The following is an 18,799-nucleotide window of genomic DNA, read 5'->3' on the forward strand; positions in this document are numbered from 1 at the left end:
GGAAGGGCTGGGGTCGGTCTCAATAGAAGACCCCAGAGGTGTGAGGTACCGACTCCAGTGGGACTGGGCAGTGAAGGGAGGTTCAATGTATATGTTCACATATGAAAGCTAATACACACAGGCTATGCATAACCACTTGACAAGAGGGGAAACACAGCAAGAGGGGGAGGCTGGGTGGTGATCTGGGTCTGGAGGTCAGATGTGAAATGGTCTGGGTGTCCATATGACATGTGGAGGTAAGCAGGTCTGCCCTGACACATAGGACCCTCAAGTTGGGAACCAAAATGGAGCAGCAATGCAAAGTATGTGTGGCATGACCCAGAGATGGCGTCTACACCCATCTCTTCTGCAGCTCATCGCCGATGAAGATTCCCTTCCATGATCAAAACGCATTTGTAGATGTGTGACTGAACGGTGGCATGAAGACATTGGGACACTAGGGCAAGTAGGGTCTGGGGCATGCAATGCTCTGCAATTTCACAAAGAGTTTTGTTTGGAGGTGCATTCATCCTATGGGCAGCCTGTGTCAGCAATGGATTCCCTCAAAGCTGTCCCAAACTCACGTCTGAAGGGGGGTCTGAAGGTGGTAAAGAGGAAACAGAGGCAGTCGATCCCATCTTTATTTATACCTTCTGGATCTGCAAATCAGGTGATCAAGTAAATATTTTCTTGATCATGTGGCACCAAGACAGGTGAAGTCGATAATGAGGAAAAAAGCAACAGCAATGGCACAAGTAGGAAGTCGTGCTGTCCCTGTGATGGGTGTCCATCAATAAACATGGCATGATTATTAAAGGAATCCACAATGGTTGGTATCCACCTCATGTGATCAAGAAAATATCTACTTGATCTCCCCCTTGGCCCCACATGACCAAGAAAATATTTACTTGATCACCTGATCCTAACATCTCCCTATAAAGGTAGGGACATTCCAGCTCTTCTAGCTCTTCCAGCTCCCCCCCTTCCTCCTCCTCTACCACAGTCCTCTGTCCCCCCCATGCCTAAAGACACATCCAGAGCTCAGGAAACCTCTGATGAGGAGTCAGTATCATCCACTTGTGTGATCATCTTTCCCTTACATGTTTTCCAGCGACCATCTCGAGTGCCAGGCATGTCGACTCTTGTTTGCCACCACCAACGAATGCAGGACACACATGGCTACAGTCCATCAGTCAGAGGTAAGGATCACCGCTGACCTAACCCTTTCCCGACTAGATGGTGTTTTCCACTGCCCCAAATGCACATACACCCATGAAAATCCTCGCAACTTTGCCCGCCACAAGCACATCATCCAACTCAAGGGGTTGGCCAAGGTATCCCACACGAGGCCCTCCAGGTCACGCAGCACTCCTCGCCTCACCGCCACCAGCACATCTGCATCCACATCCCCTGCCACGACGGTCCCCAACACCCCTGCCCTCACCACCCGCCCCCTTGACCCTATCCAAGATGACGAATACCTTCCAACGCAACCCACTGCCCACCGTCCCTCTGGACGCCTGCTCATCCAACCCGAAGAAGACTTCAAAACGCTCCAGATAGGCATCGACCCCGAACATCTCTGCATCGTGTGCGAGGCTTGTGGACATGCAGTCCAAAGGAGTGCACTCCAAAACCACGTTGCAAAACGGCACCACATGTCTCGATTGCCCCCTTCCATCGATCCTGCCCTGCAACGTCACCGAGTTCCCCAGCACATCCACCACCCACAGAGGAAGGTAGCCCCTGTGGCCTCCATCCCTATCCTTGATGGCTACGTGTGCACCGTCGAGGGGTGCTACCTGGCTGCCGAACAGTACTCTTCCTTCTCCAGGAACCACTTCCACAAGGCCCACCCGTTCCTCGCACCCAAGGACCATGTCGTGTCCTCCCCCATTCAGGTCGTCTTTCCAGAGAAGAAGGACCACCAGGTTTGGGCAGTCAACCCCAACTACACCGCTCCTGCATCCGACATCGATCATGCCGCTGCATTGGAGGATCTCATGGAGCAAGAGAGGAGGAGGGGGTGGGGTCAAGGCATCATCCAGGCTCCCGACAGCGCCCAGCAGGTCCACAATTTCCACAGGGAGTATGGCTGGATACGCACGATAGAGGGGAAGGACTACAAGGCGCTCTCCGCACTTGTGGCTCTCCCACACGAGCCTCTCCTCCTCTGCTTCAAGGAGAGGGTGGTGCCCTATTTCAAGGAGATTCGGGGCATCGTCGAGAACACGCCACCTCTCGTTTTGAGGTGGATCAACACATCGGAAGGGTGAGCAGCTTGACCATCAGGATCCAGGACCGTCATGACACTTGCCCCACAGAGATATTGCCCACCGGCCGTTCACCTATCCACAGAACAAGAGCACGACCCAACGCTACCACTCATATGCACTACAGGTCATCTGCTTTGTTCTTCGCTACTGCTCCTTGGACTCACCGCCCATCCACGTGATCCTGTCTGAGCACCAGCAGCAATGTGCAATGAACGTTTGGCAGGCACTGAACACACCGCTCTCCCACACGAACGAATCGTGGGACAGGCTCATCCACTCGCTCTTTCTCTCCATCTTCTTCCACCCACCTCCGTCCCTTCCCCGGGTTGGAGACAAGGACCCGGTCCACATGTCCCTCATCCTCATGAGCATCAACACAGAGGAGGGGGGCAACTTTTCCACGTTTCGTATGGTCACCACCATCATGTCTGGATTGACCCACATCATGCGCCTCGTCGCTGCAAAGGAGATCCACATCCAGGCTGCAGCCCTGACAAGGACCATGGACCCATTGTTCGAGTGAGGATCTTTGCTCTCTTTATGTCATCTCTGACTCATATCTTCATCACAAAAAGGGCCTGTCAGGAGTTTTGTCTACAGTGGCTTCGACGAGGGACTTCATCCCCATTCGACGTGGTCACCTCCCTGAACTCTTACTGCTCCACCATCGCAGGCAGCGAGCGCCAACTCCCAAGCACGTTATGGAGCCGAGACCACAGGTCCATCGCGGTCAAAGGCAAGACGGTGATCCTGGCGGACATCCCAAAGATGTACAAGAAGGTCATGGCAGAAGCCACATCGCTGTTGGAATCCCTCACTCAAGGCGCAGACACACAGATCTACGACAATTCCAGCAAGGACGATCTGGAGAACAGAATGCCTGGGTATTCCTTCCTGACCAACACCAGGGACAATCGTTTCGCCCTGATCACTCGTTTCCTTTCCGATCGCCAGTACGCTCTGGGACGGGAGAGGGGGGAAGTGAAATGGAACGCTGTGTTGACAGGAGACTGGATGAGAAAGGCGCAGGAGCTCAACATGTGCCTGCTTTTCCTCATCCATCTAGGGAGTGGACAGCCAGCTCGGGGCACCGAGATCCTTGGCATCCTGTTCCGAAACATGCAGAACGTCCACAGGAGCCTGTTCATGACCCCCGATGGTCTTGCAACGATCATCGGGTATAACAAGGTAATCTCCCCTCTCTCTCTCTAGCCACTATTGACATTCTCGAAACAGACAAACTCCACTGCTGGAGTGGAGCGATACATCCCACGCTTTCCCCACATCGATCTCAGCAACCTGCTCCTCCGCTATCTCGTTCACGTGCGCCCTACAGAGGAAGTGTTTGGCAAGTTCCTCTGGGGCGACGACGCCGCAAAGGTCCTCCATCACTACCTCTTCTACCACATCAACGGTCACACCCTGTGCACCTTTGACCTGACGAGCATCATGGAGAAACACACCGAGGCCCACCTAGGGGTGAAACTCAACGTGTCCACCTATCGACACCTGGCATCTGCAGTGGGTCGGTACTTTCACCTTGGCATCATCGATCTACATGATGACATCACGACGGGGATGGACGCCATGGCTGGGCACCAAACGGCCACCTCTGAGCTGATTTATGGACTGCAGCCGGAGGAGGTGGGTGGACTCTCACCCCGTGTCATCACCCTCTTCCGTGCCATGGCACGCCTGTGGCATGCCAAGGTGCTCGGACTCAACTTGGAGGGAAGAGTGGCCACGATGGACCAGATACTGAGTCGGGACTCCTCCATCGAAGAGCTGGCTGGCACTGCCCCAGTTCGCTCAAATCAGTTTGGCCTCAGGGATCTGGAGGCGATCGTCGACCAGGTGAAGGTGGCGTTCGACGAGTCCGTGACGACTCGCATCGTGCCAGATCTCATCAAGGCATTGGAGGACAAGGTCGCTGACAGAGTGTTCGTGGAGAGCATCCAACCACCCCAACAGCCACGGCAGATCCAGCAACCCCCACAGCCCCAGCAACCTCGGCAGCCTCCAAGCGAGGACGAGGACGACGATGACCTTTACCTCCCGAACCCATATCTCGAAGAAGAGACTCCCTCCATTCCCATAGAAATCCCCACTGACACGCTCGACAGCCAGTACGATGCCAACTCCCTTGCTCGGCTTCGCAGCATGCTCAGGGATTCCAATGCAACGTTCCGCTCCCCTGCGCAGTACCACGTTTACAAAAAGCTCTTGGAGCGCAAGGTGCACCTGGTCAACGTCTCCGCCACAGGCTCTGGGAAGACCCTTCCTTTCCAGCTTGCAGTGTACAGTTGGCCTGCAGACGTGAGGGCAGTGATGGTGCTGCCATACCAGGTGCTCCACGGCGACATGCAGCGGAGGATGCAGGAGATCCGGATCACATGTGGGAAATGGGAATCCGGACGGAACCCGAATCCTATGGAGAGAGTGGTGACCATCTCGCTGGAGTCGTTCTGTTCCGAAGCATGCACCAGCTGGCTGAGCGGAGTGGCTAAATCTGGGAAACTCGGGACGGTCATGTTCGACGAGGCCCATGGGCTGGTCGAAGATTCGGCGTTCAGGTCTTCATACAATGCGACCATCATGCAGCTGATGAAGCTGCCAAACTGCACCGTCATGTTCTGCTCCGCCACGATGTCCCCTCACCACATGGAGGGATTCTGGAAGGCCGTAAAGGTACAGTTCAGTCCTGGGACCTCCATCCAAATCATCCGTTCTCCCACCCAGAGGCCGAACATCTGCTACCAGGTCTTGAACATGCAGCTTGGGAGATCGCCTGGAAGGGACGATTCAGCCTTTCGTGGTTGGCAGCAGAGGTGGAGGGAGGCAACCGTGAGGTTCATCAAGGTCATGGAGAATCGTCTCGTGCGTCATCAGGGAGAGAGGGGATTGGTATACTTTGTCAGCGAGGAAGATTGTGCACTGTGGGGCGAGGCGTTGGGCTGCCCATCGATCAGTGGGAGCGTCAACGCTGCGACGAGACGGGATAGGTTCGCCGAGTGGAGGGGTGGGTTGCATGCCCTCATGTGTCTCAACAAGGCTGGATTCTATGGGTTCGACTATCCATCCGTGCGCTTTGCAGTCATGGTCGGAGCGCCATGGAGCATGTCCGACTACATGCAGAGCTCCGGTAGGATAGGAAGGGATGGAAAGGCCTCTCTCTGCATCACGCTGCTGCCAAGTGAGGAGCAGAAGGTAAAGTTGCATGCAGACACGTTTGGAGGGCACCAGTCGATCAAGCAGATGCTGCACGACACCACGAGGTGCCTGAGATCCTTCCCATCCCATCACATGGATGGCCGATCTGTGACGTGTTTGGAGTTGAGGGAGAAGTCGAGCACCACGGTGGCTGCATGTGGTGTATGTTTCCAATCTAGCCATGACGATGCGTCGCCATGGAACTCACCTTTGGGTAAGGCTTTCGATGCAATGTCTTTCCAACGATATCTGATGGATATTCTCAGACAAGCATGGAGGTGCCGCTCCTGCCGCTCCTGCCCCAGCTCCTGCCCCAGCTCGTGCTCCTCCTCCTCCTGCTCGTGCTCCTCCTTCTGCTCGTGCTCCTCCTCCTGCTCGTGCTCCTCCTCCTCCCGCTCCCCACACTCACACTCCTGCTCCTGCCCACACTCCTCATGCTCCCACCCCAGCCTCTGCATCCACACCCACTGCCAGTCACACTGCCCCAGTCCCCCTTGCAAAAACATCGACTTCCCTGAACGTCAACTCCGCCTTGCAGCATAAGAAGTCGGTTCATCTGCTGAACATTCCCCCCACACTGCTCAAGATCCTCCCACAACTGAAGCGGCATTGTTTGACATGTCTCACGATCGGAAAGCGTTCCACAGATCATGAGTCACACAAGTGTGCCTATTGGATCAGGGTGAAGTTGAATGGACAGCAAGCATTTGCATGGAAGAAGCAGTACTTTTGCAACCAGGGCGACAGGGGTTACTGCTACAAATGCCTCCTCAACCCAGATTTCGCTCCACTGCACGATGCAGCCCAGGCATGCCTGTACGAGGGGATAGCGTTCGAGATCATGTGGCTGATCCTCGAGAACGATGCCATGATCCAAGGACTGGCAGAGTACATGCATGATGATAGGTTACTGGATCAGGAATACCTGATCCAGTGGTTCAAACAGCCATACGATGGACAGAACCGGAAGTGGAGGAACGGTGCCACTCATGTGATTATGTGGTTTTTCCACAAATTCCTGTCTTAGTTGCCTCCCCAACTTTCATGTATTTTTAGTCAGAAGATCAATGGATCGTTTCCCCCCCATCAGCGGTTCTCGTAAGACTATGAGGCATCATCCTGATCCGACTCTGGCCCTTTGATCCGAGTGTTTCCTTATTCTTTGTTTCGTTCCTTTGATCCTGTCTCTCCCGATCGATCGGTGAGGGTTGGAACCTCACTTTGTCTATGTTTTTGGGCGATATCCGATGATGAGCGATCCCTGACAGTCCCTGACAGCGCTGCCAGAAGATAACAAACTAACAATGTATGGTGATCCCCGTTCCTCTCTGTGGAACGTCCATGGAAAGTCAGTTCGTCCCCTTGCCCCATTTCCCCATTTTTTTTTTCCCTTATTTTTCCACTTGTCGTTTGAGGAGCCACACGAAAACTCACGTGGGCAAAAACACACAAGCACCAGTGAAACCAGTGAAACCAGTGAAACCAGTGAAAGGTTACAGCCAGGCCCTCAACCCAACCCTCTGTCTTGTGCACTGCCACCATCAAGATAAATTTTTCTTGATCAGGTGATTTGAAACACATCATGGCACATGACCAAGCCACTCTGGTATAAAACCCTGTCCTCTCCCCACTTTTATCTCCCCCCACTCACACAACATGGCCACTCCAACCCCACTGAACACCTTCCAGCTTGGGCAAGTCGCACAAGTGTCCATGCCTGTGAACATGGAGATGAACGAATTCGATGCAATCAAGGGGGCTGCATTGAGAGGAACTGCAAAAGTAGGTCCATATCTCATCAGTGGCCACACATATCACATCTCATATGATGGCAGATTCGGCTCTCACAGATGAAGCAGCACCCACTCAACAGGGAGATAAACTGGCAGTGGGTTCAGAGACATGTGGAAGCATGGGGCTCACACATCTTGAACCACACGGAATTGTTCGCCATGAGCGTGCTTCTCCCCCATGGCGCAGCCTTTGAGATCGATAAGGATGGGTTCTTGCGTGGGGATGTGTCGATCATCCATGGGCAACATCGTAAGACCGTGATGGAGGTGACGATCGCACGTCATCTCCAACTCCTGCGACACGATGAGAGGGAGTTTGCAGGCGATCTCTCCAGTCTGTCCCTATTGGAGATGAAACAAGTGCATGCTGCAAAGGGAGCATGGTGGTTGGCCAGGGTTTACGATGACAGCAAGTCATCTTTTCTTCCCGAGATGTGGGCGCTGACATGGATGGCAGGCGTCATGGCGAACACCATCATGTTCCGTTCCTGGATGCTCGAGGATAACCTGCAACTGGAGAAGGCCCCACTCAAGTGGGTGGATCTCATACCGCTCGTCCTCGAGGCCCTCCACCGCAAACCACGTCCCTCTGTGGATGCCATGTCGACGTTTACAGCACGATTCAACAGCAACAAACAGCTATCGAACATCAAACCATGCCTCAAGTCGTCGTCGCTGCGGAACATCTTTGTGGTCCTGGAGAGGATACCTTGGTTCCGAGACGAAAAGCGTCAAACAGCGTTCAGCAACTGGCATGCACGTGGAATGCACAGCGTGAGAGTGCAACTCCCCTCTCTCTCCCCCCTACTGACATTGTCATGCAAGTTCTACGCAGCGGCAGCGGAGATATGTCTCTGGCAGCTGATCCCCATTGCGGTGGGAGATCCAGAACGGACGCCTTGGCAGCTTGGTTCGTGGGCGAACATCACCGTCAAGAGGCTGAAGACCAAGGGATCTACGGTCGTGGTGACGTGGGACGAGGTGGAAAGGAGGACGGATCTCGTCACGGAGACATGTCCTCTAGACATTGTCTTGAGCGGTGCGGTCGTGCCCAAGCCCTTTCGAGGCAACCTGCTAGAGCCCACACCGAAACGTGGAGAGCCATGGGCGTTCTTCAAAGACATGGTGAGCAGAATGATCCTATTGGGCGATATCGACTGACAAGCCTGACACAGTGGGTCAGTCCGGAATCGCTGATGAATTCTGGATCTGCAGTGGTCAAGCAGCTCAGGATCTTTGGAGGCATGTTGGAGTTGGCGAGTCATGGTTCTCTGTATCATTTTCTTCTTTGCACTGACACCACCACCACAGGTCGCAGTGGCATTGGAGGGTCCAGGGGAGGAGAGTGTCAGGAAGCTGCATGGACATGGTGGCCAGAGAGGGAACCATGACAATTACTTCCCAGAGAACACCAAGGACATTTTCTGGGACGAGCAGATCAAGTACCTATGCGAAAGGTACAAGAAAGATGGCAGGGTCGTGCGAGGAGACAAGGTAACATATGCACACACAGACGCTCGCTCGCTCGCTCACACATCTCACAGCTGTTGGGGCACATCGTGCTTCACTACCATAAGCTTGTGGACAAACGTTGGGAGAAGTTGTTTTCGAACGATGCATCGATAGAACAGGTGCAATGGCTGGTGCAGGAGGCGGATGCATGGTACACGATGTTTTACGACTTCTTTGTGCCATCGACTCAGCGTGGGGGGGGATTTCGATTTGCGAGTGGGTTGACGCTTCCTCAAGTCTCTCCACAATGGCAGATGGCCATGGAAATGGCCAGAAAAGACCTCGAGGCCACGACGTCCAGCATCGATCACCTCGACAAGGCGATGAGGAGTACCGAGAAAGAGGCAGTTCGGATCGACAAGAGGAGGGTGGAGGTGATAGAGACCATGGAGGCCGAAAAGGAACGGCATATCGGGATGTTGGCAGTGCAAGCAACAGAGCTGGAAGCGCTGGAGATGCGACAACAGCAGGAGCAGGTAAAGATGGATCGATTGCAGAGGTCACAACAGGAGGCACCTCGCCAGGATCCTTCCGATCGTCACCAGCATCCTTCCGATCGTGAGGGCCAGCCAATGCCTCCCACCCAGCTGATGCATCCCCATGAGGGCCAGATTCCCCATGATCCCCACAAGTTCCAGAACGATGTGATCGGTGCATTGGAGCCCGTGTTTGGAGATCATTTGATGCCGTCGCAAGTGCACACATGACAAGGTACGTGAGGGCCATGTTCTCAGACGAGACACATGTGAGGCGGATCGCATCGGGAGAGGCTACCTGGGGTGGAGAGCAGGAGGGGGAGGAGGAGGAGGAGGATTATCCTGGGTTGTTCCAATCCCGTGGATTCGCCCTCGAAGGGGCTTCGAGGGAAATTCCCACACTTTACTGAATTGATTTTTTGTTCTCACGACCCCTTCGAGGGCATTCCCACGACCCCTTCGAGGGAGTTCCCACGCAACATTTTGAATACTCCCTTCCTTCCCACAGCCCGGTAACTCCCTTCATCACATCACTGAGCAACACACATCGTCCTCACTGTTTCCCACGGCCTACAGAGTTGTGGCTCGGCAATTTCCGATACTCTCGGAATAGGAACCGACAACATTTCTCACGCTACTGGTATTGACCCCGTGACCCCAAACTCAATAGAACGCCCCCAGTGCCGCTAAAAGTGTTGTTATCAGGCTTGTCTTCACGCTTGGTCCTATTGGGTTGGGTTTTGGCAATTTCCAAAACTCTCGGAATATGGACCGGCAACCTTTCCCATCCTATTCCCGTTGATCCCGTGACCCCGGCTTCAGTAGGATTCCCTCGGTGCCGCTAAACATCTTGTTCACAGGTTTGGCCTGTTTATCATGTGCACAATGGTCTGTTAGTTCTGGTGCTTATGGGTTCCAGGGCTTCTTGATCGAGTAATGCTATCCATTTCACATATTATTTCGTATCTTGTATATTTTTCTTCATATTTTATGTGTACACTATTAATTGCAAAATTATATTTTGCCTCCTTGTTCGCATATTGTACTAGCCATGCCGTATTTCTCATTTCTCATTGCCCACCGGGGGTTGGGTTTGCGTAGTGGGTTGGATTTGCGTGGGGCTGTGGTATGGTGTGCGGGCTATTGAAAAAAAAAAAAAACAATCCCATGTAACATTTAGCGTGAAGTGAGACAGCCCCTGCAGCGAAGCGAGGACTGGGGGCTGGGGAACGAGCGGAGTACACGCGAGTAGCACCATCACTGTTGTCATATGCAACACTGTGATCTGCATTCATAATAACGCCCCGTGCCACCATTCCTACTAATTTGAGTGCTGTTCCCTGGTGCTCCCATCTGCACCTGCCCATACCTTCAACATCCCTGCCGTCACCCCAACCGAGCTTGCCCCTGTGACTGCCATCATCACTGTCACCAATGCCAGCAACCCTGTAGATTTCAAGGCCACCCACCTGCTCGCAACGCCTGTGCGCTTGTGGAGCAGAACCCTTGGCACGTACTCATTCAGCTATTATGGCACCTTTACCTTCTACCAGTTGTTTATGACCATACCTTCAGCGCCAACAAGATTTCCATCTAGCTGCGCATTTCGAGGATGCAGCCACTGCCCGCCACAGCAACGATGAACATGGGAGTGCGGTATAAAAGTTCTCGTTCCTTGATCAAGGAATCCGCATTGTTCAGTGTCATCATGGTTCCTGTGTCATTTGCATGTACGTATCTTATTTTACATATCCTCGTTTTCTTGTGGGCGAGGTTCATGGGCTCCGTTTTCGTCATTTCGGCCTCAAATGAGCCTATTTCATCGAGTAAGAAAATAAGAAAAAAATCCTCTTGTTTATTCACATGTTCCTCGAACGTTTTGTGATTTTTCCTGATTTTCATGACAATGTCATTCCGAGTGAGAGTCCAATGGAGCAGCTCGCAATTTGGAGGCTCATGGGAACTCCCCATGCCGAGAAAAAATGGTAGAAATTTCCCCGTGGTTATTTAGATGCTGTTCTGTTATCCAACAATTTTATACGATTTCTATGACTGCAGAGTTCCACGCTAGGGCCTCATGTATATTTTTTCGCTTCAATCCCCTCATTCTCCACCATTTCGTACTCCCACGATGCGTTCTTGGGCTCTAAATGTAGAGTTGATTTAGTAGTTTACACCCCCAAAATTTTGTCCTAGATGGTCGCCTGGTTGAGGAGATATGGGGAGGAAGAAAACTTTTTATGTGTACTCGGGAACTTGTGGGCGAAATCCACAACTGCCATTTTGGGTAATGTCGGTGGAAGTTGGAGCCTGGGTGTTGGAAAAAATTGCAAAAATTGCACCGTGCTTATTCGAATCTCATTCTGTTAGTTGAAGATTTTACATTATTTTTTCAACTGCGGATTTCCACACTTGAGCCTCAAGTTCAGGCGTGCACAAGAAATTTGGCGGCATTGAGATGCCAAGGTGAATTGTCATTTTTTATGGGTTCATAAAACAATATTAAATAAGTTTTCCACATGTACAAACTTTGAACCAAAACGGTCCAGTGGTTGTGGAGATAAGGATTTACTTGGGGGGCCATTCGTTGATTCACAACAAGTCTCATAGCCACCGAACCAGAGCTTGGAAGTCACCAGCCGAAGTGTCCTCATGGTACCAAGGCCATCTTATTCAACGAAGCCATAGGTTCCTAGCTTGTTGGTTCTATGATGACTCTCGGGATTGGGTGCGTCAGTTTTGCCTATGCATCAACCCATCGCATGCTGCTAACGCCTTGAGAGTTTTCGGACTCTTATCAATTGGGTTGGTTTTATATGACGTTGGTCGTTATACAGGAAGTTTGGGTTCAAATTGGCATTGTTGGAAAGCTGGGGGAGAAGGATGGATTGGAGTTGGGTCGACAACTGCTCTGACATATTTTTGCTACTTATTCTGAAGCGTTGAGAATCAATTCCATGCATTTTAAAATACTTGAAACTTGTCCCACTTGCCCTTGTCCCGCTTGCCCCTCGTAGGTTCAGGTTTCTCGATCGAGGCACCTGATTCTTGGTACACATGTACTTTGTAGTCAGCATGTGATATGGAGAAGATCTCGTCATCGTCCTTCCCTTACTCTAATCGAGGGCACCATGGGTTTGGACAAGGTCACGCTCAGCTTCATCCCACTGTCATGCTGGGGACCCACTCATAGCTCTGGGTCCTATGCGAAGTGTAACCTCGTCGAATACAGTGCATGTGAGCTTTCCCACACCCTTCCTTGATCGAGTAACTAAGCATACTTGCAGAGCCGTGACGGTGTTCAGTATCTGAGAAACGTCCCGCATATCTCAATAAAATGGCAACTCTTCGTTATCTCGCTGCCAGTACTGGTGGCGTCGGTGCCGAGGCACTATTACGTCATGATCTTGGGTCACCCTCAGAGTGTGCTGGGGTCCTTCTCGCGTCATTCCTCTCGGTCTTTCTCAATGGACTCCTATGACTCTGATTCCTCATTTGAGGAGATTGAAGAGCAAGAGGATGAGCACGAAGAATTGTAATACTCGCCATCACACTCTATGCATATTGCTGACTTTCTTGTTAGATGTTCAATTTGCGAAGAACGGCTCCTGGACCCCAGTTTACTATATTTGCATCATACGCAAAGACATCCAGACAGTTCATTTGGCTGTCCTCTATGCCAGATTCTGTTCCCTGATCCTGCTGAGGAGTTGGCTCATGCACGTCTCCACCATGTAGTTGTTTCTCTCGGTAAGTCAACTTTCCTGCCTGTTTGGCGCACTTTTGATTATTTTGAAGGCGAGGCAGAGGTACCGCTCATTGGGTCTGATTACAGCTGCCCATTGTGTCCTTCGATTCCCGCCTTGTCCTTATGGCATTTTGGCCTCCATGCCGAGCTACAGCACTCTCAGTCACTCACGCTTCCAGGAGTAGATTCGAGGCTCCCATTGGGCAATGGCCTCACCTATCACCCCCGATTCCAGCTACTTTTGTGTGATGCGACCCGTCAAGCTCTGGATGTCACCCATACTCCCCAAGAACGCCCGTTGTCCAACCACTTGCGTCAGTGTGGCCATCATGACGACTGCGCAATCGATCGCGTTCTGGAGATTGTTTCACGGCACCATATCCCTACACCTAACACCAATACTCGTCTTCCATCTGGTCCCCATCCTATCTTGCCATTCCTTGGAGAACCGGTTCCTGGATATATTTGTCCACACTGTCAACATGGTTTCCCGTCCATTGGGGCCAAAGGGGGTAAAGATCCATACAAGAGCGTTCGTGAACACTACCAGATCCACCGTTCGACTGTCCCTTGGGACAAGAGCCACGCCCATCCTGTACAGCTCCAGCGATGGTATCCTCCGGACAAAAAAACCCGATATAGTCCGATCACAGCCTCTGGCTCGACACCCGTTCCTTGCTCCCCATGGGTTATTGTTTCGGAATCTCCAACCTATTCGCCGTCTCAACAAATCGTCCATCTGAACTCCCTTCTGCAGCCCCTCTCCCCTCCTGATCCATCCGTTATTGACAGCCGGGACATCAGCTCTATCGTTGAAAGGATGGGTTGGAAGCGATTTGCCACGCGCGATCTGATGCAGCAGCATTTGCAGCTTCTCTCGGAGACGGCTTCGACTGGCATCAGTGGATCCGATTTAGACGGGCACCGTTTGCATCTCTGGTGCGAACGGTATTTGAAGTACATCGAAAGTCAGTTGGACAATGTGCCCCACAATCTACGTTTCGAACTGGTTCAAATCTCGCAGTAAGTTTCTTCCTCGTGTTTTCTCCATTCTGCTCATCTCCACCAGACCAGACGCAAGGAGGCCATTCACTGCTTCAGCATCAAAGGGTACTTTCAACACCCGGAGCCGTCACCTCTCGAATGCTCTTACCTTTTCTTGTGCATTGCATGCTGTCCAATCCGATGGCATTGTGCCTGAACGTTGGCAGTTCCCATCCGAAAATTGCTGGGTCGACTACATTGGGTGTCTCCCAGATAACCTCTGGGTCGCGATAGAGAGATTTAAGCGAGCTCTCCAGGACGATGACCTGAGTGAAAACGAGGGATGCATGGTCATTGGTGATGTTTGGTGTGAGCTGTGGGCGGAACACACCAATTCCAGACAGTCAAACTGGGATACCCTAATGGAACGATTCATATTTACCTCTTCCATCGCTGTCAAGTCTCAGAGAAGCACCGTCTACCATTTTCAGCGGCCAGATGCCATGGCCTCTACCATGTCTCATCTGACGTGGCTTGCACGGACAACCGCTATCTTTGGTTACATTAAAGATCGCAACGCGCATCGATCATCTCGGGAGTTGGAACAGTACGTAGGTTCTGATTGTTTAGGGATGATACTGACGATTTCTCAGGGGGTTCAAATCCCTCCTTCTCCACCTCGACACTGCATCCTCGACACCCTTCTCCCGGCTGCGCTACCTGGCCAAGTGGCTTTCGGGCATTGTCCGGGTCAAAGGCTCACTGACTCCCAATGACTATTTCGCCTGGCCCAAGTCTGCGACCTACACCTCGTTCTTCTGGAAGAGTGCCTTGGTCGACGTTTCCATTATCCGCGCAATGCCGGGAGAAAGTGTCAGGCAAGTGAGACATGCACTGGAAAGATTGTACCATTATGCAGCTCCGGGCTGGGACCCGACGAAGCTGCGAGAGAGGATCCATCGTGGACTTCAGGTGGCTGGGTCTGGTTATTTCGTTGACCCAGTTGAATCCTTGGATTCCTTTGTCGATCTTCCTTTGAATGGGCTGTTCGTCTTCAATGATGAGCTTTTGGAAGCCATCTCACAGCATCATTCCCTCACCGTCCAGGTTGCCCAAAAGATGGTCATCAATACAACGCTTGTTCATCAGTTCCTCAAGTTTTCATCAGGGCTCAATCAGGTGAGGTCATACCAGTTCTTCATCGGCCTTTTGAATAATCTTTCCCAGGCGCTGATGGTGGCAACCCATTTGTGCGTCGGCACGGTAGCAAGGGGAACAGAGGTCGTTGGACAGACGTACCGGGGGACAGAGATCGGGGGTGAGCAGTCGTTCCGACTATGTGCTGGAATGGGTTCTCTGGTCTCCATTTATATGAAAACGCGGCATCTCAATGGGGCTCAAAGAGTTGTTAGATTCCTTCCTGACGAGCTCACTGCATTCCTTATTGAATATCTCGTCGTCATCCGTCCCGTGGAATCCAAGTTTGGGCAACTGTTCTACAACCATCAGGTCGCGCATGACTATCAACGCTTTCTTTGGTTACAATACGGACGGAGGGTACCGTCAATTTCCCTCTCCATGGGTATTGGTCGAATCGCTGAGATCGTTACTGGCGGGGTCCAACTTGGCATCAAATTCAACCTCCACATGTGGCGACAGGTTTCCAAGGCCATTCTGATCGGTGTCGTGTTGAGGCAGACCCATCAAATGTATGCGTTCACTCAGATGGACGAGGTCCACCCCGCCATTCATTATGGGTTCGGTCACTCAGATATTATTGGTGAGACGAGGTACGGTGTCGATGCCTCGAGGTTTTCGGCCATCAGTGAGGGAAACCTGCTGGCAATGCAGGATCTCTGTCAGAGATTCCACATCTGGGCAGGTCTTTCCAGTGAATGCTTGGTGAGAAGGTTCATTCTATCGTTATTATCCATGTTGATGTCGCACAAGATTCCTCCTCCTGCTCCGCTGGCCCCATCCATGGATCCCCAACCTCGTTCCATTCTGGATTCTAGACAGGTCTTTGATGATATGTTCCGTGAAAAGCAACAAGAGCTGATACGGAGTATGAAACGAACCGTCCCCGCATTCGACCAGTCATCTGGATGCACATTCACTGGGGATCATGTGCCCCCACTCAATGCTAGTGTTCTGGCGTACCTTCAGGACATCTATGGACGGCCTACTACGGTCAAGTCCATCGCCCAGGCACAGTTCCTCACCTGGCTAATGACCACCCAGAATGACATCATTGCGGTCCTCCCAACAGGAGGAGGGAAATCTTTATCGTTCCTCCTTCCCGCACTAATGGAAGAAGGCGACTCTATCTCCATCGTCATTGCCCCATTTGTGGCCATCGAGGTTGACTATTGCCGCAAGCTCATGGACCTTGGTATCCCCTATTGTCAGTGGCCAGCTCAAGTGGAGGCCACTCATCGTGTCATCCTAGTCACGTTGGAAGCTGCCAATCATGATGAGCTGCTCTCTTTGGCGCGTCATAGCCCACGAATTACCCGGCTCGTTCTCGATGAAGTCCATCTTGTCTGCCTTTGGTCTGCCTTTCGGCCCCAGTACTGTCTTCTCAAGAATTGGATGACAGTATCCATCCAAAAGGTGTTTCTGACAGCGACGTTGCCCCCTAAGATGTACAGTGAGCTCGCTTCCCTGTTGGGTCTGGATGCTCGTCGCACAGTGGTTGCACGAGACTCTCATACCCAGCGACCCGAGGTCCAATACCGGTTCGAACTGTCTTCTGATGTAGACCAGAGTGTTGTGTCGATAACCCGAAAGTACCTGTCGACACTTGAGAAAGGTCAACGGGTCATTGTGTTTGTGAGGGAGATATCTGATGCTGAACGAATTGCGGACCTTCTTGTTGATGATCAACAGCGCCCGATTGTCTACCACTCCCAGGTGCAAAGCCGCCAGGATCGCTATTGGGATTGGTATCGCGGGAACCAGCCCATTTTGATCGGCACTAGTGGGCTCTATCATGGGATCGATCATTCTTCGGTTGTGGCTGCAGTATTCCACGACTTTCCAGAGACCATTATCGAGTTTGCACAGGCGAGTGGACGAGTGGCCAGGGGCCTCAAGTTTGGTGTCTCTCATGTTGTCGTTCCCATGCAACAGCATCGATTCGCCTTTGGGGACCCAGAACGCCAGCAACTATTGTCATCACTCACATTGCCGTTGGCGGAGCAACCTTGCCGGCGACTAGTGTTGGGGCAGGTTTTGGATGACAAGCCGCTTACATGCCTGTACGTAGTTGACTCTGCCCTCTGCGATGTTTGTGAACTTCATAAGGTGAGTTGGGTTTATATGTGATCCTTTGCGGGGCTCATGTGTATTTTCCAGGAGCAAAGACATTCGCAATTTTTGGTATCCGGTACAAAGATACCGCCCCAGCATCTCCTTGAAAACCTTCTCCAACCCACTCAAACACCTAGTCATGTCCCCATTCCATTTCCCCTTCCCAAGCCACAGCGCCCTCACCTAATAAAGAAGAGGCCCCCGCCACCCACGATTCCAAACATGCCGATAGCTAACTCGATCGAGGAACGCTGGCCGCTCTTGCCCTCGATTCTTCCTTCATGCCTTGTCCAGCCAGAGTCTATCCCGGACAACGGACCCCCGCCACATGTCCCAGTGATGGACAAGTCACCTTCCATTCCTCTTTGGTGTTTTGAGCCTGCTCCACCTCCGTATTCCCGCTCCTCTCCTATCCCAGCCGCTATCCCGATCGATGAATCACCTACGAACGATGCGCCATCACACTTGCCTTCCGTCCCACTTTCCTGTCTCATCGCTCCCAATGTGCCCCCTTCCAAGGAACCCTCGATGGGTTCCAACATGGGTTCCGAAGGTGTAGAACCCCGCCGCTCATCATCACCAGAACGGCTACTTGGCATTCCTTATCTCGAGGGTGCCAGGCTTTTGCCATTTGAGGACAATACAGCCAATCGGGATGATCGCTTACCGTCTATCCCAGCTTGCTGCCTTATCGCTCCTCAGGCAGACTCTCTGATGGGTGTCTGCAGTGACGTGGTGAACGATCCCGTGTTGTTGGGTTGGGAAGTAGGAACAGGTTTTTCTGAGCAGGTATCCCCTACCCCCTCCACGATGCTTGACGCCCTGCGTGGTTCCAACGCCCATGAAGTCTTGTCCCGCTTCCACAGAGGATGCATTCTGTGCCTCTATCAAACCGGGAGGGAAGTCCACCACGCATCTCAGCTCAGCGTGGCTCCGATTTCAAGACCGTGTCCTTTTTATTCTCTCGGCACTCCATACGAAGTCTTCAAGCAGGGTCTCCATGGTGCCACTCCGTCATGCGTAGCTTTCCATCGAACCGTTGTTAGTGAACAAACGTATTCATATTGCGGTTGTTGCTACATTGACAAATGCCGATGTCACCCACCACATCACACGTTTTGTCATGCAGATGAGTCTTGCCCTGGGATAGATGATTTGGATGAACGAGAATGGTATCAGCGTCTTCTTTATCTCGCTTTCCGTCAATGTTGGGTGAGAGACAGAGTGGCACCCCACTTTGGGCACTCTTGTGAGTCCCCAGGATTGGGTATGGACAACAAGACAGTGGGAGAGTGGGGACGTTGGGCAGCCCATGTGTCAGCCGAGGGTATGAGACGCGGTACCATTGTAGCGGCCTTGGCATGCCAAGAGCTGCACCTGACATCTTCCTAGTGAACATTTGTAATACGACAAGTCGTGGTTATGACAAGGCAAGTGGCGACGATGCGGGTAGACCAGCACCGCCGAGCCACAAAAGCTTATGTTTCCACTTGTATTTACAGATGATAT

General features: G+C 52.2%; 2 protein-coding genes across 2 annotated transcripts; one reads left to right on the forward strand and one right to left on the reverse strand.

Moving 5' to 3' along the window:
• Window positions 1-1,090: 1,090 nt before the first annotated feature.
• EI90DRAFT_3088225 (uncharacterized protein) lies at window positions 1,091-1,831 on the reverse strand (the record flags this gene model as incomplete). Its single annotated transcript, XM_039062258.1, has 1 exon — window positions 1,091-1,831. A coding segment is annotated over exon 1 (488 nt), but the record flags the coding sequence as incomplete, so codon positions are not given.
• Window positions 1,832-17,512: 15,681 nt separating this feature from the next.
• Window positions 17,513-18,682, forward strand: EI90DRAFT_3021918 (uncharacterized protein; the record flags this gene model as incomplete). The annotated part of the gene is made up of 1 exon (XM_039057719.1): window positions 17,513-18,682. One exon carries the CDS (start codon window positions 17,513-17,515, stop codon window positions 18,680-18,682), a length of 1,170 nt encoding a protein of 389 aa, XP_038908899.1.
• Window positions 18,683-18,799: the final 117 nt, after the last annotated feature.

The sequence above is a fragment of the Cantharellus anzutake genome (assembly GCF_015039405.1).
Source record: "Cantharellus anzutake strain C23 chromosome Unknown EI90scaffold_132, whole genome shotgun sequence".
NCBI classification, from domain to species: Eukaryota; Fungi; Basidiomycota; class Agaricomycetes; order Cantharellales; family Hydnaceae; genus Cantharellus; species Cantharellus anzutake.